The sequence below is a fragment of the Echeneis naucrates genome, chromosome 12, assembly GCF_900963305.1.
Source record: "Echeneis naucrates chromosome 12, fEcheNa1.1, whole genome shotgun sequence".
NCBI classification, from domain to species: Eukaryota; Metazoa; Chordata; class Actinopteri; order Carangiformes; family Echeneidae; genus Echeneis; species Echeneis naucrates.
The window spans coordinates 13654183-13679077 of NC_042522.1; the positions used below are offsets into that span (position 1 = coordinate 13654183).

The 24895-nt window shown below is 39.2% G+C and overlaps 1 protein-coding gene across 1 annotated transcript in view; it reads right to left on the reverse strand.

The window, feature by feature from the left end:
• Positions 1–24895, reverse strand: part of brinp1 (bone morphogenetic protein/retinoic acid inducible neural-specific 1) — a 71938-nt gene that overhangs the window by 24397 nt on the left and 22646 nt on the right. Inside the window, exons 2-4 of the mRNA XM_029516225.1 lie at positions 24285–24475; positions 14262–14431; positions 2033–2138 (exon numbers count right to left, since the gene is read on the reverse strand). Of these exons, the coding sequence (XP_029372085.1) occupies positions 2033–2138; positions 14262–14431; positions 24285–24475 (467 nt within the window). The remainder of the gene's footprint in view (positions 1–2032; positions 2139–14261; positions 14432–24284; positions 24476–24895) is intronic.

Sequence of the window (24895 nt, forward strand, 5' to 3'; positions counted from 1 at the left end):
TTTTAATAATATAGCTGCAACTTGGTTATTACCAGTGGCCACTTCATGCCTCCATATAACCAACTGGATCTCATTAGCAACCACTTACAGACAACTTTTGATACCAGCTTGAACAATAAAGTGTAGCTACTGTAGCAATCACTAAGCAACCAACGAGTAATTTTACTTATGAAGCAACCAGACCCGAAACGACTTTGTGAACTTTATCCATTCATATTCATAAGTCATACAAAAATAACATTCCTTCATTTCAAAAAGAATTAAATACTTAACTTATTCACACCATACAATTTTCTACGGCTGAACACTTTGAACTAGTTTGATTTAGAAATTTTAAAGTTGGAAGTTGTTTGCAGGACTAATAAACATATCAAAGAAAGGACCATGTCTGTTTCATTGTCATCTGCTTGTTTTTCACACAAAGGACTAAACTGGCCCATGGACATAGTCTCATGTTTCTTGATGAAAGTGCATATTTTTCAAAAGGAGGGATCCCTAAAGATCAAGAATAGAAAGCTATGACTCCGATAAGACTCTCCCCAATATAGTGTCAGAAAACTGAAGTTGTGGGACCAATAGAGAGAGACAATCCAAAGCACTAATCCTAACAGCATGGGGTCCAGAGCCTGTGACCCGTGAGCAGAAAATATAATGTGACTTCATTTTTGGAGATATATGCTCAGTAAGAGAGAAGAATTCTGTTACTTTTGTTTCTGCGTTCATGGCAGAATGAAATGTAGAGGGACAATGAAATCAGTGGATTACTTTATAAATATATGTGAACAGCACACGCTTTAAAAGCCTGTGGAGTGCAATCGCTCTGAAAAGCCCCGTGACTGTTGAAGAAGTTACACCATCAGTTGTCTCTGTAATCAAAGGCAGGAACGACAACCGCTCTGAAATACAAGCACGCTCTCAGTCACAGCACCTTTCCGAGCAGACATGAAACACAAAAACACACACACACCTATATAATTTGGCCTATAATGCCAAACTCTAACCTGGAAAAACCAATTCTAAAACCTTTTGGGACTATTTTCAAGCCAAAAGAGCAACTCTCTCTCAGGCCTGTCATTTATCAATTGGGTGACAAAATAGTCTTCAAAGCACAAGGCAAATACATTTGGAGCATGACAAGAAAGCTTTTCTCAAAACCTATAGAGCCCTTTTGAGTAAGTGGCAGTGGCAGACTTAAAAGTGTTTCTTTGACAAACCACTTACTTTCTCAGATTTTAGAAGCAGAGTAATAATTTCTTTAGCGAGGAAAGGAAGTGGGTGCGGGAAAAGGATTGGAAATATTCCTCTGATTCTCAAACCAGTTTTAATAACTGTAAACTTGAAAAAAAAAAAAAAAAATCAAAGAACCTATCACTTTATTCAAACACTTGACCACAGTGACACACCTTTCCATCACTTCTTTTCCCTTGGGTGACTGTCACTGCATGCAGTTCCTTCTCTAAGGCTCATTATTACTTGTGTCACTGTTTAAAACAAAACAATTTTCACTTAAAAGGAAATAACCACTAATGGGAAAATGCTGTGACTGGAATCCACTGTTGTATGATCCATCAGTGAAATGCGAACCATTTCATTTGAAAAAAAATGTGTCTGATTTGATGTTGTCTCATGATGGACAGTACATTGCATGGAGAGTGCTCGTCTCTGCATTAATGGCTAAATAATTTGCATGATTCACGCAGCTGGTTTGAATTTAGGCCCCGACTTTGATCAAAGCCTTAAAGAGACTTTAGAACATGATCACGTTAGAACATGAGCAGACATCTGTATCCACGGAGAATCGCATCACAAGCCCCCAGAGGGGAGAGGGAAGCGGATCAATCCCGGTCCTCGTCCCAGTTAAAAAAATACATCCAATTTCTGAGAAGGCGCAAACTATTCCTGTCGTCCACATATGAACATTTCATGTACAGCTAAGGAACTGTATCTAATTGTAAAGGCTAAAATGGAACTTGGCTCTCATGAACATTGTGCGGCTGCATGAGGGAAAAACCATTAGGCTGGGTTTGTTTACCTTGTAGATGTAGCTTGCTCTCAGGGCTCTGCAGAAGGATGGAGCTAACTGAGTCCAGATTGTCATAGCTGCTGCAGCCCAGTGGCCCCGTCCGCGTCTCCGTCACCTGCAGCAGAATTACATACATTTGAGTCAATGCACTCGTCATACGTGGGTGTGTAAAATGCACATAATGTGAAGATAATAGTGAACAATCACATATTTGTGCATCCATTTTTATAGAGCACGGCACTCTGTGCACCGTGATACAACAACAAACAACAGGAAAGGTTCACACCACCAACCAGCTCTTATCAATGTCACTGCTAACAGCTGTTTGTTATATAATCTCACACTTTTTGGACAATGCTCTGATTCTGATTGACTTGGATGTTCGCATGTTCTAACTGCATGAGTTCACACTTGTATATTTAACAGCCTGTGGCCCACAGACATTCGGCAGTGACAGGATGTATTGAGACAGGTTTCTCACACAAGAATCACATTTTAGCGTTGCAGCCATAAAGTGAAGACTAATTGATTCGATGCTAATGAGAAGGCCTACTTGAATTTTAAGCAACATGTTTATGTAATATGATTTTAAAGAAATAGATGGTGACATATCCAATTTGTAAAAACACTATATCCCTTTTATCCATAGGATTTAAAGAAAAGGAGAGGTTTTTGTAAGAGTAACCATTAAAAGCTGTTTTTCTCTAACCATGCTCTTGTTCCATTCCAAGTAAAAGCGCTGGGACTATAGTGGCTGCCCGTCCCAAACCTCTGTCAAAAGAAATAATGACGCTATTCACATGTGAAGATGCTGCTTTTAAAATATATAGCCTCCACAGCAGAGACCTTGAAGAGGTTACACTTAAAAAGAAAAGGAATAAAATTGCCCCTCTCTTCTGTTGCTTTTGTGCATTTGCTCATTACTTCTTCCAGTTGTTCAAATGACTACTTTCACAAGATTCCAAGAAAACAAATGAGATAAAGCACGACAAAGAACACAAAAAGAATAGAGGTCAAAAACCTCTTGCGGTGTGTCTTTGCGTTCAGCGCATAAAAGATGCCAAGAAGAAGATTTACTGTATGACAGACAATAATGAGAAAGTGAGACAATAATTGAATGGGAGGTGGAAGGAAGAGTAAGTAGTGGTTTGTTTTTTTTCCCGTTTGTTTGTTTTCCTGAAATTTGTACTTTGACACAATCCCTTCTCTGAGCTCTGCAGGGATAATGGCTCGGTCTTTGCTCTGATATGGATTGTCAACTATTAGACTTTACTTACAGACAAGCGGGTGCCCTCGCAAATCAGCAGCGATCAGCTGAATTTCCCCACAAGTGAACACCAATCAAATATCGCAGCAAAGAGTTTGAATGCTTATGCTGATGTGATATTTCTGTTGTTTGTGTCAATGAACTTGTAAATGTTTCTAAAATTCTGTTATCCTTTGCCCCTGTTGTGTACTGAGTGTATACTAACAAAGAAAAGTTATCTAAAAAATTATTTAGCCTTCAAGCTACAACATAACTATACGCTTTAAAAAATGGAACGGGTCAGGCAGAGCACTGAACAAATGTTCTATTTATTTAAGAGTTTTTTCACCCACGCTACATCTGACTGAGATGCAGGACACGACCAACACAACTGCGTCACAGGTGATGTAGTCTGGGCGGATAAACACACGCTAACTCATTAGTTTTTCTTGGGGGTCAGTAGAAATAAATACCTTACTGACCTTCATAGTTAATATGGTGAATTTCTTAGCAAAGAGTTACTCATCCGAGAGCATTTATTTGGTGTTGTGTTTTTGTCTTTCTGACCTTCAGGCACCAATTCAGAAAGCACTCATAACAGACGGTAACAATACACAACTTGTACGGTGGTTCGGGTTCGGCAACTTCTTCTAATTCTCTGAGTGTAACTTCAAGCAACAACTTTCACACACTGACAACCCATCCAGTTTTCATAGGATATGCAAACTAGAAATAGTAGCGATAGTATTGTGATAAAGCAATGAAAGTCAGCCAGCTGACTTGTTTGCTTTCCGCTGCTTTCAGTTAAGTCCTAAGTCTTTGGTAGTTAACATTAAATAGATAAAGTGTTTGTTTATTTGAGCGCTGTGGGCTTCGGAGCCGGATGTGATCTGCCAATATTTTTTGAAAGCTGCAAGTGGGCCTTGACACTGTGAAAGAAATGAATGATTAGAAGAACAGTTGAAGGTTGTCTTCAATTAATTTTCATTATTGTGAGTTTGGCCGATTCGGGACAACATATTAGTTGGAAGTGCAGCATTGTGGCCCGGTTGCATCACTCATCAACTGTAAACTTGAACTTGACTGAATGGATGCTTTGAGGAAGGTCTTCACCCATGTACTTCCAGTGTCCATATTGATGGATAAAAAACAAAACAAAAACAAAAACTCTAAACTTTTCCACCACCCATGGCCGTGATCATTTGTTCTTTATACAATGGTGTGAGTGTGTGCATTTGTGTTTGTGATTGATAGTATGATAGGAGTTTTCCTCTCTTTAATGTTGATACTGCACCAGATGGTGAGCTGACAAGCAAGAAATTAGATAGATGTATATCTTACCCTTGGCATCAAGCTGTTGAGGGGAAAAAAGCAAAATAAGGCCAGACAGAATGGAGCAGACTCAGTAGGAGAACTAAGCACTCCTCATACTCGGCGACATCACTCCTGAATAAATCTTGCAACAGCAATTTGTGTCATGTTCGAACACATAACAGCGCTTTCAAATCAGTCTATCTAACTCATGTCTATCATCGGGTGGTAAATGGGCATCTTTGTTTTACTTTACTGTAGCATTAGAGTTCTTAATGTGAGTGCGTTAAAAGCACTTCAATGACCAAAAATGGATTCCATAAGGAATGACACGACTATCACTAGCTAGAAAAGCTGTTGTTAATGATGAATGATGATGGCAATGTAAATAGCACAGTATAGGAAATGAAGCCGCCAAGTTGCTCACAGTTAGTAAATTAATTTCAAGTTAAATTAGTAAAACCTGAAAACTGGAGAACTATTTTCCTTGGTTAGATTTACCTGGTTCAGTTATTTACCAGATATTAAGGACGATAAGATCTGAGTTTTCTTAATTTAACTAGACAACGATCTAAAGCACGTTCACCGACTTTATTTTCTCCAAGCCAAGCACTGGACTTAGAAAATTCACCTCATGGCCTTGCATACTGTAAGGTGCATGTGCAGATTGATTACAGAGCCAGACTTCCCTATCTCACTCTGCCATCTTGATGTCTGCTGACAGTGCTTTTTATCCCCCCTCCGTTTCTGTTGTGCTTATCGCTGAATGAATTACTTCCTTCAAAAGGTTGTGTTGCATGATCCATGGTGACTGAGCAAAGTGAATATCTATCCTGATGCCCCTCCACATTTTCTCTGGTGGCAAAACAAGGGCATTTATATTATAACCTAAGACACACATTCTATATGCGTGAGGGTACAAACAAATATGGCTTTCCATAGCCAGTTTACAATGCAGTAACTTTTCTCCACATTGGGCACCGACATACCCAGCTTTACGGATTAGAGAGAGGCCCCTGTAATCTGAATGACCTTAGCAGAACCGTATGCAGCACTTGTTAGGTTGTCTCTATTCGTTCTCTCCAGCAAACACTATAAGAGTGCTGTGCACCAGATTATGAAAATGGAGAATAACGTAATAAAAATACAAGGAGCAATCAAAGGACTGAAGTGGGCCAAAGGGGATTTGGAGGATTTGGATTATTAAGCAGAACACAACAGTGGAATCCCACTGGACCCAAACTGTGTCACAGCCCTCAGTCAGAAACCACGGTTCTGGAACCTCCTCTCTAACTGCCATCTGCATCAAGAAATTCATCTAACCAAGTAAATAAGAGATGATGCACATGAGATCCCAACTTTTCTCCATTTCTGTTTTTTTTTTTCCCCCCGACATAATACGCATGCGTTATTCCCCAAGCTCAAAATGTTTCTCCCGTCTGTGTATGCTTCTATTGTATTTCACAATGTAGAGTTCATTCTGGCGACATGAATATGATGCAGCCGCAGAACATCAGGTGTGTGGAAACTCGGTGTGTGCGGGGACATGCAATTAGCTTAGATTGTTTCTTTCTTTTCATATTAAAACTCTCTCAGTTACATGCATAATCAGTTGCTGAGTTTTCCCAACCAAATATTGTGACCTTGAGCAAATGTTTAAGCCATTATAAATATCCCAAAGTAAAGATATAAATAATTTGTCACTCTATCTGATAGGCAGCAGCCTTGTTGACTTACTCTAATTAGGGACAAAGCAACAACAATAACCAGTGAACACTGCATTATCCTTGGAGGTTGGAATTGTGCAATTTCTTCAACACAAGACGAAATCAACGTGCAGGACGAGGGCTGGGTTGTGACAGTGGCAAAATTATTCTTACACCAAGCAATATTCTTACAGACAGTAATTGCAAAACAGAGTTAGATTACCATGGGGCGCTGGAGTATGAGGGATAATTTAGGCTTCTTAGACTATCAATTGTAAAGTAAATGTCATGTGACTATCTGGTGCCTAATTAGAGTGATAGAGAATGAGGCCATTTTCAATCAAATAGAAAGGTTGTTATCAACTTCTTCTTAACTGTATAAAAATTAAGAAATATTTAATCACTGATATTTTACGATTTTAAGACACTGCATGTGGGATTTGCATACATGGCTTTATCCGAGTCCCATGGATCAATGATAATAAAAGCTTAACAGAGACTTTCCTTTTACTTGCAATAAACAAAAATAAAGACTGTCTATCTCAGTAGACTTAATTGGTATTAACTTTACATTAGCATGGCAGCCCTGCAAGAGTGGCGATAGAGAAATCATGTGCGTCAGACAGACCTTGGATGTGTCCTGACTGTTTCACTAGTCCAAATGAAACCACTTGTCACCGAGTTCATTAAAATTATCACAGCATATGGAGCTCTCATTATTTCTATAATTCCTGTAACTTGTCATGGGAACAGTGTGTTCTCATTTCTGTTTTTCAAACTACACTGAGAGGAGTATCCTCCAAACTTCACATTATGTCGCATCCCCAAGTTGTGTTTCAACTTGAAACACCAGGGAGGATAAAAAGATGGTTTGAAGCTATTTGAGATAAGGAAAACAAGGGATGAAGGCAGTAAGATGGGTGAGTGGGACAGGGGAGAATACTGTAAGGTTGAACTGTCTTCATTACATATTGCCTCTGCTGAGCCTTCTTAATCTGCCCATCACCTGCCATTCTCTTAATGACTTGCTATTTCTGGCTACACAGAAATGAAGAGACGTGCTCCTCTGTAATTCTCCAGGCCTGGTGGTGGAAGATCTCTGAGGACATTTTTTTCTGTCCTTCTCATATCACATTACATGTTGCTACAGAGCTACTGTAAGCCGCGCCGAAGAGATAACATATGTGCCAAGCTTCTATAGTAGCGCGTTTGTGTTATGTGTAACTTTTTTTTTTTTTTTTTTTGCATTAATATTCAAATTTGTATTATTAAAAAAAAAATAATAGGTTGAATATAAAAGTTATCTGTAGTTCATTTGTTAAGCGATACTGAGAATGATCAACTTAAGGGCTTTTCTAATTATAACCGTGGCACCCTCAAGTATACAACTCAAGCAACACTGCATATGAAATCGGTCATGCTTGCTTGTGGCAAATGCAAATGAGATGTGCTCTGCTCTAAACTTGGCTCCGGCAGATGACAAAAAATTTGGGTCATTTTGTTTACATGTTAAATTTCCTTTACCTCATGAGGCTCACGCGATTGGACTGTGAAATGAGAGAGAGGAGAGCGTGGCTGCGGCTGCTACACTTGCCACCACCCACAGCACCGCGGCATCATCGGCAAATATGCATATTGAATGCTGGTGTAAATCAGCCCGGGCTCACTGTATGGATAGGTGACCTTGTGAGGGGATGCGGTAAGCATGGTCCCCAGCAGGAGGGCCTTTTTGCATACTTCATGCGTGAATGAATATACTGTCGACACGCCACAGTCAGAGTCAGCTGCCTGCACACCCGTATACATGCACACGGTAGTGTGCGGTCACATGTACACAATGCCCAGTTCCTAATCACAATTCTTACTGCATAGTCACACTTTTCTGCACGAAGACACCCACTTGTAAAATTGACATTTTCATTTCATTAGAACACTCCAGTGGGTATCTTATTTTCACTCCTAAATGACCGTCCCTCCCCTGCTGGAGTCCTGGCTTCCAGCAATCAGGTTCATCCACACAAAGACAAACAACCACATGCCATTTACTTCTATCAGCGAGGTATGATATCGTGCACAGCAGGAAGTCACCTCTCCTTGGACTGATTGTAAATTTTTTTGCAATAGAACCCGGCTGATGAATAATATAAGTGGACGGAGATAATAATGTTCCTGTTATTAAATGATTTATAGACATTACCACATGAAGATAGAATGAGGTGTTATTGGTATCTGATCTGTACAGCCTATAGTGTGTGTGTGTGTGTGATAATGAATAAAGGTTTTGGCACAAAAATGACTGACTGACTGGCTGACTGAGTTACGATTTATGAACCAGTAAAAAATGGATAATATCACTGTGCTAAATGGCATCTGTGATATTTTTTCCAGTTTAATAAAAGAGCGGCAATACATTCATGGAGATAAATGTTAGAGCTGAAATTCCCCTTCCTATAGCACACAGTCTCATTATATTGCAACCCCAGGGCAGATTTTTCAGTACTGTCGATCTACTGTACTGTGAGCTTGTTTGTCTCAGTGCATACATGTATGACTATGACAAGCTTCCGTAACTGCATACAAGTGTTACAAGATGTTTTAAACGAGAGGATGACAAGGCAGTGAAGGGCAAAGAAGTTACTTTACAGTTTTGTATCAATGACAACTGCGTTATTTTCCATTTTGCATGCCATTTATGCTTTCCTTCGGTTGCAATTTGATGTGGTTTAGGCACATTTTCTGTTCATGAGTAGGTGGAAACAAACATCATTTATTTTCTTTTTTTTTTTTTTTTCCCTGTATAGGTAGGGCTTGCGGGAAAATAACAAAGCTGAGGTTTTGCTGAGGGTACCGGTAGCACAGTGGGGGATATGGCTTGGTTTTGATTAACGCTCCCATGGAGCTAAGATCTCTAAAGCAGTGCAGAGGCTCAAAGAGACAGAGAGGGATATCAAGGAAGAAAGGTTAAATAGATTCAGCCAGCCCCTATGCACGTAGGCTATCAGTCCTCACATTTATTGGCAAGCAATTGGATATAGTCTTTACAGAGCGCCCTCACACATACACACACCTACGCATAAAGAAAACCATTACCATTGGAAACGTACCACATAATACGTTGGTTATTACCGATTTTAATTATCTTTGAATATTATTTAACAATAAAAGCTGCTCTCCTTAGGGATCAATTTCAAACATAGCCGTAACAGTAATGTGTTTTCAGTATTCCAACCAATGCTGCTTGCACAGCATGCACAACCTGTTGGAGTCCAATAACAATCAAACAATTGTTTGTATTTCTCACTGATGAAAAGACGACTCTGTTTATAATGAGGAGTTTGCATTAGCGCCTGCACAGATGTCTTATGCCATCAAAGACTGATTGTTATATGTCCTGCTGGCTGCCCTGATGTTCATGTAGTGTTCTGCTGCCTCATTAGTGATTTGATAATGACACAGTTAATCAAATAATACTTGCAAAAAAATACACACAGCTAAAATAGTTCTTTGAGATACTGCAGATTTTACCAATTCATTTCCTAGTACAAAGAAATAAAGCGTAAAATAAATCCATGAAATAAAATATCAAAATGTGAGTACATATTAAATCATAATGCCTCAAGAATCCATCTATTTAGATGTAAAATATATTGTTTTACTACACTGGTGACAGATTAGTGATCAGATTTGCCATAATAGTTGGGAATTGACCAACAAATATTTAATAGTTACAAGGGAAGTAAACACTTTTTGTTACTTCTTTGTGTTGATCCTAGAATAGTTGCTATGAACACGAAACTCTTCCGTGATATCAGGCAAAGAGCCAAATGAAAGTTGGCGGCACACCATTTGGGACACTTTGCTGAATGGAGGGGGCATTCAGCAGCTTGTCCCCGACATCTGCACGATATACAGCCCTCTCCAAATTACAACCTCTTTTCTCTTCAGATTTCACAGCGGAGCATTGTAAAACTACTTGGCTTTATTTGCTAATGGATATACCACTGGGAACAAGGGCTCAATCAACAATGTTTTCTGACCGCATTTGTGTTCTTGATATTGAAGTCTCCTCTGGTTAATCTTGTTTTCAACAATATAAGATGAATCTTACACCAGACAGTAAGAAGCGATGAAAAGTCACTGGTTTACTGATGGATTTCCAATTTAAATGTATTTTAGCCCAGTTTTTATTAGTATTTTGTTTAAATCCAATATGTTTAAGGGTTTTCAATAGAATCTGTTTAGACAATTTCACTAAAAGCAAGGATCTTATTTGTAATTTTGTCATATTAGGAGCAGGAAAGCTTTTATATCATCATAGCTGTAAACCCATGTTGTCTTCACTGGAAGAGAGCTCAGATACATTCAATGTAATTAGTATCAACAAAAAACTATTCCAAAGATGAATTTTTTGGAATTGTACTAGTGGATTTGATGAAGGCCATCTGGCAACATTTGCTTATTAAACTCTGACCTTATAGAAATGTTGAACAAAAAAAGACTCTTCCCCTTTCGATCCTTGCAGGATCAGGGAAACGAAGCGCAGACTGCCATGAATAGGATACAACGCCACCTTTAGTGTATTCAAAAACTGTCTCATGGAGAACATCAGAAAGTCTTAAATGGACTGAAGGTGTTTATGTGTGCATTAAATGCTAGAAATGAAGCCAATGAGCAAAAACTGGCAGTTGGTGAATGAGCAAATCGTAAGTAATTGAGTGAAACACTGAATCCCTGAGGCCAAAGTTTAAAGCTGCCTCTCAGAATATTTCAGCAGTTCAACAAAGTGGACCTGCCTTTTTAACCTGCTTACTTGCAGACGGAAAATGTCTAAAGCATTTCTGCTGTATTGACACGTGGTTTTCATCCTGATTGTAAGTTTGCACTCCAAAGCAGGTCTCACAGCCATACTGAATCAATATTGGAGGAGCAAAGCCCTTGTTCTCTGTGTTTATAGATCCACGCCTTCTGCTGGTCTTTGCTTCCTCTGCACATTCTGATCACTGTCTGTCTGCTGCCGACGTGACTGGAGAAATGCAATTTATGCCTCCCCTATAGCAGATCCACAGAAAGCAGCTGAGTCTTAAATGACTTTTGATCACAGAATATCTGACTATTATACACATAGTGAAAAGAAAAATTAATAATTAGTCTTAACTCTTTTAACATTCATTTCTTTAATATTTTTTGCTGTTCAGATTCCCATTTCAGTCCTGTCTGACAATGAAATGATTTGTATGTGCGTCAGTGGCTGATATTTGCCTAAATTGCTAATTCTGTATTCCTCTGTGCACCACCATAAACGCAGCGTCGTCAGACAGATTTAAGTGGTTTATGTTTTGTACGCGATAATTTGAACAAAAAAAAGTATAATTATGCATCTATATTTATCATGTTAGCACAATGTAAGCTGGGAAACATTTACTGTAATGAACTAAATTTGGACACTGGGCTCCTCTACAAGACAAGACCTTGAGATTAAATAATAATTTCATTTTAAGGGGCTTATCATAGACTTTGTTAATCAAATTACCACAGAGCAATTACACACAGAGAACCTGGAGCTACGAGGGCCCCCAGGGCGGTGGATTGTTTTGCCCAGTTGCTAATTAAACCTGAAACTGTGCACCGTTACAAACAGAAAACACAATATGTCCCAAAATGTGGCTTCAGCGTATTTCGAAGCACCATAAGGCTCATCAACACTTACACTACACTCGCTTGAATGTGCTCTTAAGCTACCCTGCCCAAAGTACATTACTGGCACACTGCAATACCAAACAAATAACATCATAATTCTTCAGCCGCTCTTACTGTACAATACTATGTTATGCTCCATTTGCTGGACTTGCTGGATCAAACCCATTAAACTCCTACGAGTTTGAGGGGCAAGACACATTTCAGAATTTCCGAAAGCCCACCGCGAAGTCTCAGAGGAAGCAATATCTGATAGGTGTAAGGAAGGCTATCTTACATGCTGCCATTTCTCACTCACTAAATCCCTCAATCAACAATCTATTCGCTGCCTTTCTCCAAACTCAGACAAAGCGTCACCTCTTGACATATATTACAGATCCATCAGTCTTGATCAGCAGATATGTAGTCCACAAAGCTTTGCAGTGTGTGTATGTGTGCGTGTGCATGTGCTGGTATGTGTGAGTAAATACTGTATGGATACTCTCTACTCCCTGCTGCACCTCTTGCCTTCCTTTCCTGAGAAACTGACTCAGCAGCCAATGTCAGGTCTGCTTAATTTTGTCATGGTTGACTTCCTGCTACCTGGTGTCTCATCTGCCAGCGCACCTTAATCCACTTGTCACTCATGACAACAAAAGCTGGGAAGGTGCGCTTTGAATGAAGACAGAGAGGTGGAGCACTAGTGGGTGTATGGCAGAGTAGGATTGGAGGCCTTTGTGCAAGTGCACAGGCACAGGTGCTTGGCAGCAGTGTTGGAATTACTGTATAGAAGATTTCAACGGTCTTTCCACCAATTACCAAGAGGCCAGGAATTAGAAATTAAAATCTTCCAGAGAGTTGCCATACATTGCCTTAAAAGTGGAAGTTTAATCACTTCCAAAAAACCCCAAAAAACTAAAACTACTAGTCTGTTTATCGCAATTAAAAATGCACTCTATCAACAGTGCTTTAGGCAAAACGGGAATTAGGCTTGCACCCCAGTAAGCAGTGATGAAGACACGGAAAGGAGCCTGGCAGGAGTGTTTGCCCTGAGGATGTTGTGACATAATGTGGTAAGGTACATTTGAATAAGTCTTCACAGATGTCTTTTGTCTGTGCCTGTCCAATAAGCCACCACGACCCCTACAGTCATACTGAACATACTGAACACCTACAATAACCGACAAACCGACTGTGTGCGGTCACAGAGTTCTGTAACTGTTCTTGGTTGAATTTGATTTGATTTGAATTGAACACAGATGCATATTTTTTGCATGCAGGGGGCTGTAACAGTTATTTTGTTGTAAAAAAAAAAACAAAAAAAAAAATCAAAGCTTTTAAGAGCATGCAGTTCTACAACCCATTAATGTTTTATCTCACACAGAACTTTGGCGCTAGTCAAGCATTATTGCCAATTCCCATTAGTTTTGAGTGTTAAAAATTCATCCTGCGCCATCTCCATGACATGAAACTTTAACTACATGTTAAAATGTTGTTTAGCTCACATAAACAAATGTAAAATATCTTAGTCAATGTAACTGTGCATCAGTTAAATTACTACATTTACACCCTCATTAAAAAGAGGCTGGAATTCCTGACATAAGACAGGACAGACTTCGGTACTGCAGTTTAAATTGTTTTGTAAGAGGTGATTGATTGTTACAGGATGAATGTCCATATGATCATAAGGCATCCAATTTCTATGGCCACCTATTTTCACATTTGCAATCTTCTTTCTGCCAACAACGGTGTGATTGGAAAACCAGAGAAATAATTATGATCCCCGGGGCTTGAAATTAACACCCGCTAAATCAGTCGGTGCTGGTGAAATTTTACTTATTGTTATCTGTAAAATTATTACCATTTGAATGTCATTTTGAGTTTAGTTAGTGGACTTGAAATTTTAGATTTTTTTAAAACTAAAAATAAAAAAAACAAGTCCATATTTGAAACACATGAAAAAGAGCTTGAATGCAGAGGCCAGCCATTCGTTTATTTTTTATTACAGACAATCTGTTTCTGGGGAAAGAGGAAAATAACGTCTTTATTCAACTGTCAAAACAGATTGTCTGGGTGCACTATGTTTATATTTTTCCTGACAGGCAACCTTTTTCCAAATCACTGCTCCCTCTCATTATCACCAAATTCAAAGACTGCTCTTTACAAGAAGTGATGTGAAAGTGATCTTTCCCTAACCTGAACTAAAAGGATACCCTTTCCCTTCTCTTGTAATTTTCATTGCCTGGAGTGTAACCCTTTCACAAAGGTGTCAGAGTTTTGATGCAAAAGTTCAACCACCGACCTTGATGGCGTTGGTCGAGATCTGGATCTCGTGCAGTTTTCTCATCGTGCCGTCGCGGTCAATGAAGTATGACGAGGCCAGCTGATGGAGAGCTTCCACGTTCTGAGTGGCGTTGGCAAGCTTCCTGTCCAGCTTGTTTTTGGCCAGGTACATGGTCAGCGCCTCCTCTCCTGCAGGTTGCACAAGATAATGGAAATATGATTAGGATTGCACACCATTTGTTAAGTCACTTAGATTTTGAGGAAGAAAATAATAGCTTCTCCATGAATGCAAAAGGGGGGGTAAAGCTTTTGAGGTCTCAGCGAGGGAAATCTTCTTTATTTGAGGTGCACCAAATCACTAATGTGAATGTACTGTCGATGTTTTCGTTTATGAGAATTGTCCAAATCAAGCTTATCTCAAACGCCTTAACACACGAGATAAGTCAGAGGCCTGAAAACCGAGGCAAGCAGTTTTAGTTTGAGAAACTAGATGCCCCAGTTTTCCAGGAACTGTCTCCATATTTGCTGCTTTATCCCCAGCTGGCACCATCCCCAGAAATGTCCCCGGATTTACCCCTATTGGGATGGCATTATTTCCATGAGCAGTCTAGTGATATAGAATTATATATCAAAGGAATTTTACCCCGCAGAGAACAAATACCATGGGGTCGAAAAGTCTGAGATCACTGCCCGACTGCATGGCTACCTTTTTTTCTCAGCTACCCCAGGCAAGGAGAAAACAAACAGAATAAAAACACGCCAGTAGAAAATAGTATTACCAATAGCAGAAATTTAATTATTGCCAAGGAAATTAGTAAACAGGGATGGTTGAAGGGGCTGCTCCAGCTGGTGTTAGTGTCATGTGGAGCCACTTGAAAATTTAACCTTTTTATTTTTTTGGCAACATTGCTTGGCATGTTCCAATTTTAAAATTTTAATTTTTCTTTTTTATCTGAATGACTGACTAAAAATAACTGACGAGCATTGCTAAATGAAATTTCTGACCCATTCTGGTGGCAGAGAGACTGCCTGGAGAGGTGTTAAATTGTACCTTTCTATCTTATTTCTTTCTCATTTCATACTTTAAATTACAGAGAAATACCTTATGTGTCGGGTTGTGGTGTCATAAATCAACTGGTCTGCACACGTAAGCTTTCAGCTTCAAGAAAAAAGGAGATGTTGACAGATTCTTATCTGATCTAAAGATTGATTTGGCTGGTGTCTTCCTGACATAGTGATCCATCAGAGTTATCCTAAACGCTCCAGGTGAGCCACAGTTGTAACTGATGGTGGTGTTTCCGAAATCCCCATTCGCCAAGGTAGAGCTAGATTAGTCACCTTTAATGTTATGTGGATTTAAAATCCACCACAGTAATAAGGTCACAACTACTGTGAATATGAAACTGATTATGCACACACACAGGCACACACACAAAATCAGCATGTAGCTAATCTCTCTTCATAAATAGAGTCTAGACTTATGACCGGAGCGATGAGAAGCCCAAAAGAGCTCTCATCTTATGTATACATGTGCTGTATGTTAAATTTGAGTGTCCGTGGGGAAAGACGAGGGTGGTTGTTTTTATATCTAAATCTTGACCTTTCGGTAAATAACTGGCAAGAGAGAAGAATGCGAATGCTTAGGGCAGAAATGGGACCAAATGTTTACACAACGCCAGACAATTGCTCTGATTTTCGTGGCATATGTTTGTTTGTTGACAGAGAATAACAGGCTTGAGCTGCTCGCTCTCCATGCATTATATTTCTGGATTTTGCATCTACAAACGCATAACCAAAAAAAAAAAAAAAAAAAGAAGCAAATACTGATTCCTTTCCACTCGCTCACGCAACCTTTCCTTCGAAGATTAAATGAAATGGCAAACCATATGTCTGGAACTTGTCCAGGAGCACGTCACATATGTTCACGTTTCCACTGCTGCGAATGGGTAGGTGGCCCCGAGCAATGCATTGGAATTGGTCACTTAACTTGTGGTGACCGTGACTAGGGGAGGGTAGCGGTCAGGGCCAATGTCTCATGCCTGGTTAGCGTACAAGCACTGAGGGGACAAGGCCCCGTTCTTTGACGCTACCATGCTCTCACTCCCTTGCGGGGGTTCGCAAAGTTACTTACACACACTTGACTTACACTGCTGCAAGAGAATAATGGTGCCACATTAAGCCCTTGATCTGCCCTTTTCTTTTTTTTTTTTGCAGCTTAGCATGGCATAATGGAGCTCTTTTGTTGATAAATATTTTGTGGCTCTTTCTACTGGTCAGGCAAAAATCATTACCTCCCTGGCTCTGAAAAATTAATTTGTGTGCACCTTTCTGTAAATAAAACAATGTGGTGCATTATTACAGGGCACCTCACTGACACAATTAATCAGCTCATGCAGAGCTCAGGTGTTCAAGTACTTAAAAACTCTGTGCTGTTTCCCTTCAAAACGAGCAAAGGTGTGAACACAAGGACATCTAGTAAATATGTGTGTGTGTGTTGACTTTGCCAGGAACATTTTTAGTTTAATGCCTTGCGTACAGTATGAGAACATTTTGGCCTGTCTTCACTTTCGAACCCACATTTGAACAGCAGTTGGGATCGCTTAAGGTTAGATTGAAATTTCAGGTCAGGATAAAGTTCACAGAATACAAACGTAGATAGAACATGTTATTCAGACCTAGTTTTTCTTTCACCTTTGATGCACAAGTGGGTCAAAATGATCCGATGAGATCATTTGCTTGCAATATCTTTGTAATAGGAAGTTATCGTCATTTCATATTCAAGCTATTCTTCAAAAAGCAAGATTTTATTCATTCTATTGAATTTTTTAAGTTAGGGTTAGGGTTTTAAGTTACCGTTTATACTTTTTAAGAAATTGTAATTTTCATATTACTTCCCCAATCATCCATAAGTGGGTCAAAAATGATACACTTGCATTCCTATAGACTCCCATGGGGACCTGTGATTCTGATTAATTGTAGCTGCCAGGAATATATTTTCTGTGGACCACACACACTATGTCAGAAGTGTCACCCATTAGGGAGATTATTTTACACAGCAAGAATCTGAAATCTCTGAAAATGATGGTCCTCAGATGATGAGGACCGAGAATTCTGTCTACTGTAGCTTGTCTAAAGCTGGAAATCCAACTTTCCTAACTGCACAGCAGCCATCCGACAAAGGCGGAAGTGTTGGCACCATGGACTAGATGTTTGCACCGACGCAGAGGTAGCCTGTGGTGCTGTGGTACATCCTATAACATCCTCGACCTCGCAACCCTGAATGCATATGCCTTTTTTTTAGCACCCTGAATTCAACAGAGCTCTCAAAGGAGTTTGTCACACCATGCATGAGCCGTGGACTAGAAGCTTGCCCACAACTGAAAATCCTGATCATCGAAGCAATGGGAAGGTGTTGGGTGACAAAAGCCGCAACCCAGACACAGGAAAGAAGCCCACAGGGCCAACTGTCAGCGGTAGGTGTGGGAAGAGCAATCTACCTGTGCGCAATGATCACAGCCAGAGACAGGTAGTTTGTCACAACTGCATGCTTACAGAAGACTGAACTGTCAATGACTGGACAGTTACAAACACACATTCATACAAGGGTTCATGCCTTATGTGTCAAAGGAGACGTTTGCAGTCACATAGTCAACAGTTGCTGACTATGTGGCAATAGTTCGGTTTTCAGGCCTCAGCTGTTTACTTGCCAGTCTAGAAAAAGTGTTGTGAGGTCAGCACCAAAATAAGGTCCTTATTCACCAAGAGAGGAAAAAAAAAAATCACTTGTTTTGCTTCTATTTTTATAAATAGCTGTAAATGCTTATATCGGCTGCATCAGCAAAACGTACTAACAGCTCCTTTAAAGCTTGTTTTTTTTTTTTTTTTGTTGAAAACTGAAAAATTGGGTAAATGATCCTGCACTGAGCATACTGTATGATCAGATGAAAGTTCAGCATGCACAATAAATGTGTGTGCGTTATAGATATGACAAAGTCAACAAAGACGCCCAGAAAGTAGACTTTTCTTTATATTAATTGCATAAATGAGATAAACAAACACAGTTTTATCATTTGCATAGTATTTATTTATTTATTTTCTTTAAAGCAGTGGATACACTTTCTGATGTAAAATGCACGATAACCGCATACATGAAGCAAACTAAACTACAGTCAGTCTGCGGGAAATATCTCAGTTCTCAAACTGTGCTGCATTTTTAAGTGGTGGCAGCAAATCAACAGCTAAAAAATGTTTCAAGTAAGGTGTGAACAGACTGACAGCACTGACAGCACGGACTGTGCAGACAGTTCTGCATATGAGCCGCAGCCTCAGGCTTCAGTGGCCACACGTCTGGACCCATCGGACTACAGCAGCGAGAAGGTTTCCGATCCAGTCATTGTTTGTGGATTCACTTGAGATTACAGCCGTAAAAGGGTCTTCTGAGATGAAACTAAATCTCTCCTACATGTTAACACCTTAATTTACCAGAAGAAACGCGAGATGATTTTTGTTTGTTTGTTTTGTCTTTTTGCTTCTATTCAACAGTGAGACTTAAAGGGCACGGTGTAGCAGAGGAGGAAAAAATAAATTATATCGCTTAAAAATTTTGCAGAAACAATACAAGCTTTTTTCCCTTGAAGACAGTGAATGGCAATAACCCCATGTTATTCCATTGTATATAGCATTCAACGTTTTATATATATATATCACCTTGTAGCAATAGTCTCACTTGGAGGTGTGTTTGTGTTCATGCCCTCCCATGAATTTCTGCAATTGTTTCGCTCAACTCAAACGCTCGAGACCTTGCTATACAGACAGCATTAGATTTCACGGTGAAATGGAGGTGCTCTCACTCAAAGTAGAAAAAATATTTTTAAAATGTACAAGGCAGTGGAAATGGGAGATGTGCTGAAATATGTCTCTCATAGCTTTAGCAAAATGCAAATCTGTCCTTCACACTTCTTCAACACCGGGAGCAATACTCTCCTCCAGCATTTATATACAGCTTTGGTTATGCAGTGTCTCTGCTCCCTTCCTTGGGCACTTGGAAATGTTTGGATTTGTCAATAAACTTAAATCTCTGTATTGTTCTCAGTGGCTGCAGGCAAATCAGAGATGTTAAGCATCTATGTCAAACTGTTATGATGTGTGTGTGTGTGTGTTTTTTTTTTTATCTCTGCTTCACAGTTGAGTTAAACTCTGGTGCATCAACTAACAGTGTTGGTGTTTCTTGTTGGGATATCTGAGATGTATTTGTTCTGTTAAAGCTTCTGTTAGAGTCTCCCACACGCTGTGTGCACCCAGGATTCAGTTAGGTCATATGTTCCACTTTTAAATCCATATCCCACAAAGCTTCCTTTGTAAAGCAGCCACATATCCCAGACACTCAGCTCCAGGTGGTATGAAGTAGTTAAAACGATCTGACAGGAGAAAGGTGGCAGGTGATTGATAATTAATTTTCAATGTCAGTCAGTGAAGATGAGAATAAGGAACTGACAATTTATCTTTTAAACGCCTGTTAAAATGGAGCATAACCTGTGATTACTTTTTAGAACGCATTTACAGACACATGACCCAATTTCCAAAGACAACTAAAGTTTAAACTGGCAACATTATTACTACTGTTACAATTATTGTTTGATATACATATATAAATAAACCGCATACAATACTGTCTGTATAAATCCAGACATAACCAAAGGGTATTGTCACATAATGTCTTTGTTCTCTAAGCTCTGAATGGCGTCTAGCACTGGCAGGCGCTTGTAGTAGCAAGGGCAGAGTTGGTGTGAAGTTTCTGTCCCAGATAGTGCACAAGAAGAGGTCAGGGTGAATGACTGAATGTTAAGTGTGCCATTAACACAAGAGCCTGCAATATTAATCTGATATCCATCATGTTCTTTCTATAACCCTAACCAAATGGTTTTAAGTGCCTGAAGTTAACCTTACCTGAAAGGGGGCCGAAGAAGTTTTCTTCATTTTTTTTTTTTTTTTTTTTTACATTGTGCGTCACTAACAAAAACACATTCTCAGTATGCTCAAGGTCTAAAACACATTGTGTGTATTTTCTTCTTCCAAGCCAACATTTATAAGGCTGTTATCTTAATATGCTATTTTGTGCACTGCTTGTCAGTTCCTGTCATGAGGCACTGGCTTGCTTCTTTGCATGTTACTGCCAGCAAATCTCAGTTTTGGGAAATTAGAGACCTTGCACAGTTAATTTGTACACCGTCATGTACGAGGACAAAGGTGAACAAAACAGGGAGAGACGTGCAAACACGCTCGAGAGCGCAACTAGTGGTCAAAAAGCCGACAGGGTACCTTTAACTATGTGGGCACCGCAGCAGAAAGCACATGTTGAAAGCACAGTGGCATGTTACGCCTCAGTGGGGGAAGGTTCCATGTCAACAACCTATTAATAATAGTAACAAAAGATCAAAAGACAGTTTTCATATAAAATATGATGTTTCCAAAATATGCCCATAAAAGTGACTTTCTCTATGGTTTCCAGTGTTTATCAGCACAGTCATTTGTGTTAAGCTCCGGTAATTATGAACCACTAATTACATCAGCCCACTAATGTGTATTCATTTGCCTACCACAATAGGCAGGCCTATTGTAAGAGGTAAGCAGAAGAAGTAGATGTGGTAGTTATATGACATTAGTTAAAGATTGCATGTATCAGCACGGAGTTCAGAGGAGGGAACCTCTAATGGGGATCTTTACACATGACCAATCAACTTTCCATTGCCTGGGAGAAAAAGAGTTCGCTTTCTCCCCGTCAAGAGTATAATGGCTCTTGAGATCACAAAGACTAGCGTGGCTAAAGAGAGAATAGGCTTCTCCTTCTTCTTACCTCATCACTGTGCACATTTATTGGTTCATATAACTGTGGCCTTTAATGGGCAATCCCAAGATTGAGATAAGAGTGTACTGACCTGTAACATGAAACAAAATGGCCTCAAGGTTAAAGATAATATGGTGATAACTCACAGGTAGAGAAAGTGAGCCAGGGGTTAAAAATCTGAATGAAAGGGGAGAAATGCAGAAAAAGAAGAGAAAACTATGTATGCTGATGCAATATAATGAGACTGCAGAGGATGCTGTGGTTGAAAACGATATGATTCTTTCCGGGGCTTTTTTTTTTTCCCCCCTCCCCCTGAGTTTTAGCCACCTGGTCCATCTTCAGCGGTGGCTTTTCTTCCAGCACAGACGCCCCAAATTACATTTTATCATCATATATTGTTTCCACCAAATATTGTGTTTCCAATTTTCAAAAATTGCCCCAGCATAAATCACCTTATAAAGTGAAGCGTGTTATATTGCAGCCCTCGTATCTGCTATTCTCTTCTTCTTTTTAGCATCATTATTACACTCTCGTGTTTGACATCAAGTGGACTGCAAGATATTCAAATGAAAGGAGGTTCCTTTCTCTTCTCTGGTGACTGCTGAAGCATCAGTTGTTCTAATTATAATATTGGAACCAGGATACAGAAATAGTTTTCATTTGTTCTACGAGTAGCAGACAAAAGAACTGGACAATACAGGCTGGCTCTGTTTCACCACTTTTCTGCAGAATTATAGGCTTAATAGATGTTTTAAAAATGTAAACATATACCCCAATTAAAGCAGCTTAATGTGTTAAGATCCCATATGGTGTCATATGAACGAGAGGAAAAACATGACATGAAAAGTATCGTGGATATTTCTCAAAGGCATTTGATTGTGAGATTACAGAGCTAAAAACCTTATTTTAGAACAAGTGGAGCGACTGCTTGGCAACATTTCATGCATACAATTATATAATACTGGATTTGAGGAATAGATTGGATTATCTTACTAATTATATCTTTAAAATGCAATTGGCAAAGTAATCACAGTTAGCTGCCTCCATGCATCCCTCTGAGCTTGAGATAAGATAAGAGATTTGAGGGAGAAGCCATTTATATTTAGACTTGGACAGCAGGGATGCTTAACTTTTATTTTTGGGACGCACACCCAAAATACTGCAATCTGCCATTACATAAACGTTTTGTTCCTTCAATGTTGAGTTTTTAACTGCAAATTTAATGTGACTTTAAAAATGTATTTGCTTATGAATGTGGGTTTTGCGGGGGTAGTTTTTATTATAATTATGTCATTATTGCAACAAAATAACAGCTTTGACAAAAAGCTTTATAAAATACCAACAATATTTCATCAGTACAGTTTCCCGTCCATGCTAGTTTCTGAGAGTACTGCAGCTTTATGTAGACTATCTAAAAGGCTCCAATTGTTTCTGATATCGTTCTTCCATAGCGGCACGTAAGATAATCGTCCCCCTGTGTGACTAAAATGACAAAAACTTCACTTCTGGTTTAATTAACTTATGAATGACTGGACCGATCTTGCTTTTGTTTCAAAAAATCGAATGTGAAAAAGCATATTGTGAAGGTATAAAAGTTTATTTAAACACAGCTGGGAACCTTTTTTTTCCCCCTTAATTTTTCTACATTTCAATTTAGATTTCTGAATGTCAGCCAAGTGTGGTGAAGATCTGAGATCACAGCTGAATATTGAATGAATATGAATATTATTCACTTCTTATTGTAATGGAGATAAGTCCTAAGGAGAACATATTCTGTCTGAATCTGATTTGACACATTTGCGGTATGTTTGGCCAATATTTTCTTAAACTTGTTCTTCAACAAAAAGCCTCTTTTATTTGCTTTCCTTCAAAGATAATGTTTGTTTTACACCATACCAATTATCACCCCACACCCCACCTGCATTGGCTCCAGCATACGTGTTGTTGTGCTTGTTTTTGGTTTTTTGTTGTTTTCTTTTATAGAAGAAAACCATTCATTAAAAGCCTGACTTCGCTAAATTTGTCTAACAGCTCCCAGCTGGCAGCTAAACCTCAATAATACTTTTTTGCAGAATGTGAGGATTCCCATTATGTCTGTGATCTTACAGCATTTTGTGCATTTTCACTTTTTAAATGTCCCCAAACATGATGGGGATGATGTGTGACGACTATAGATATCAGATCGCCCTGTCGTAGCTTTGATGCAAGCTCCGGGTCACTGTCCTGCTGGAAATCGCCACTTAAGCCTGTCGAAATTGAAAACCTCTGCAGAATAGAGTGGTAGTTAGTGTGGAGCTGATCCTGTGCCAGCCACCCACAACAGACACAGGCTGACACATCCACACACAAGAACATATCTAAACATAAAAGCTCTTAAGTTGTTTTATGCTCAACTTTTGTTATTTGACCAAATGCTAAAATGTTTGGGCTTGTTCAAAAAAATCGTTTGGAAACTGTTACTGATGCTGGCTTTTCCTTTTTTCCGTTTGGCTTGGCTTTATGGATGCAGATGCAGCTCGGTCTCGAGGATGTCTATAAAATGGTTCAGTACGTCTGCTGGTCTTTCTTTTTGGTTACTTTAAGATCACCCAAATCTTACTTTGGCAGAAAGTAGTTTGTTTGAGATTCTCTCCAGACTGGTTTGTCCTGCACTCGTGATGTAGCTCCAGTTTTGCTGTGAGAGTTTTTCCATCAACTTGGAAAACAACTCGGCACCAAACTGTTTCACTAAGGTTTTTTTTCTACATTGTTGCAAACAAGCAGATGAATGATCTGGGACAACATGCTGTTGCGCTTTCACAGTATAATCATATGGGATCATTAAATTGGGATATTTATCTGTGCAACTGAACAGAAAAGTTTTTATTCATTAACTTCCTGAAAGAGATTTGTCATTTGTTACAGTTTGTTTATTTGGGGACGATAATGACAAAGGAACTAACTTCAAAATTAATCGTATCAATCATAAAACATTTCACATTAAATACACATTAAGAACTAACTGTTTGGCACCTGGAGCAATTTTTGACTATATCAAGAAGAAATATATTTTCTTTCAAACGTTGCCCATAAAGTAATTTAATTGACATAATATATGGAAGCAAATCATGTAATGTATAAAAAAGCATTTAAAACAGCGTGTAAAGCGTGTTAATCAAGCATGAGTATGCGCAAATGAATCCAGTGAGTCTGTCTTACCTCCCAGTGTAGCTGAGATGAGGATGTGGGTTCCATATTTTTTAATGATGGTGTCGATGAACTGCTGAGTTGTGGGTCTACGGCCCAGCAAGCGAACGCTGCGCTGGAACTCGGGCATGAGTGGCACGGGGTTCCGGATCAGGTCCCTTCTCTCAATCGCTGTGTTCCTCACCTTCCAACGTGCAAATTCCCTAAAACCCAAATTGAAAAAAAAAATAATAAATAATAATAAAAGATTAAATGCTGCTCACACTACATTTGCTGCAGTTACAGTGTGTGGAACTGCATTATAAAAATCCATAAAAAAAACAGCATTAATTCCACTGTGGTGACACATTAATTACCTCGACTCTATCCCTCCAAAAGCATTTGTTGGAAAACATAATGCAGCTGTGTACATTATGGCCTAAGTTGTTAAGATGTCAGATGATGCCAATGATTAAAAAAAGAAAAAGAGAAAAAAACAGCGCTGAAATTAACATTATAATTACTTTTATGGTTGTAAAGAACAACAGTGCATGTCTTTAATGCTGTGTAGTCTTGAAGAAGTTTTAACGTCTGTTGTGTTTGTTTAAGCAGCATTCACATAAAATCATGATTGTTTGGACCGC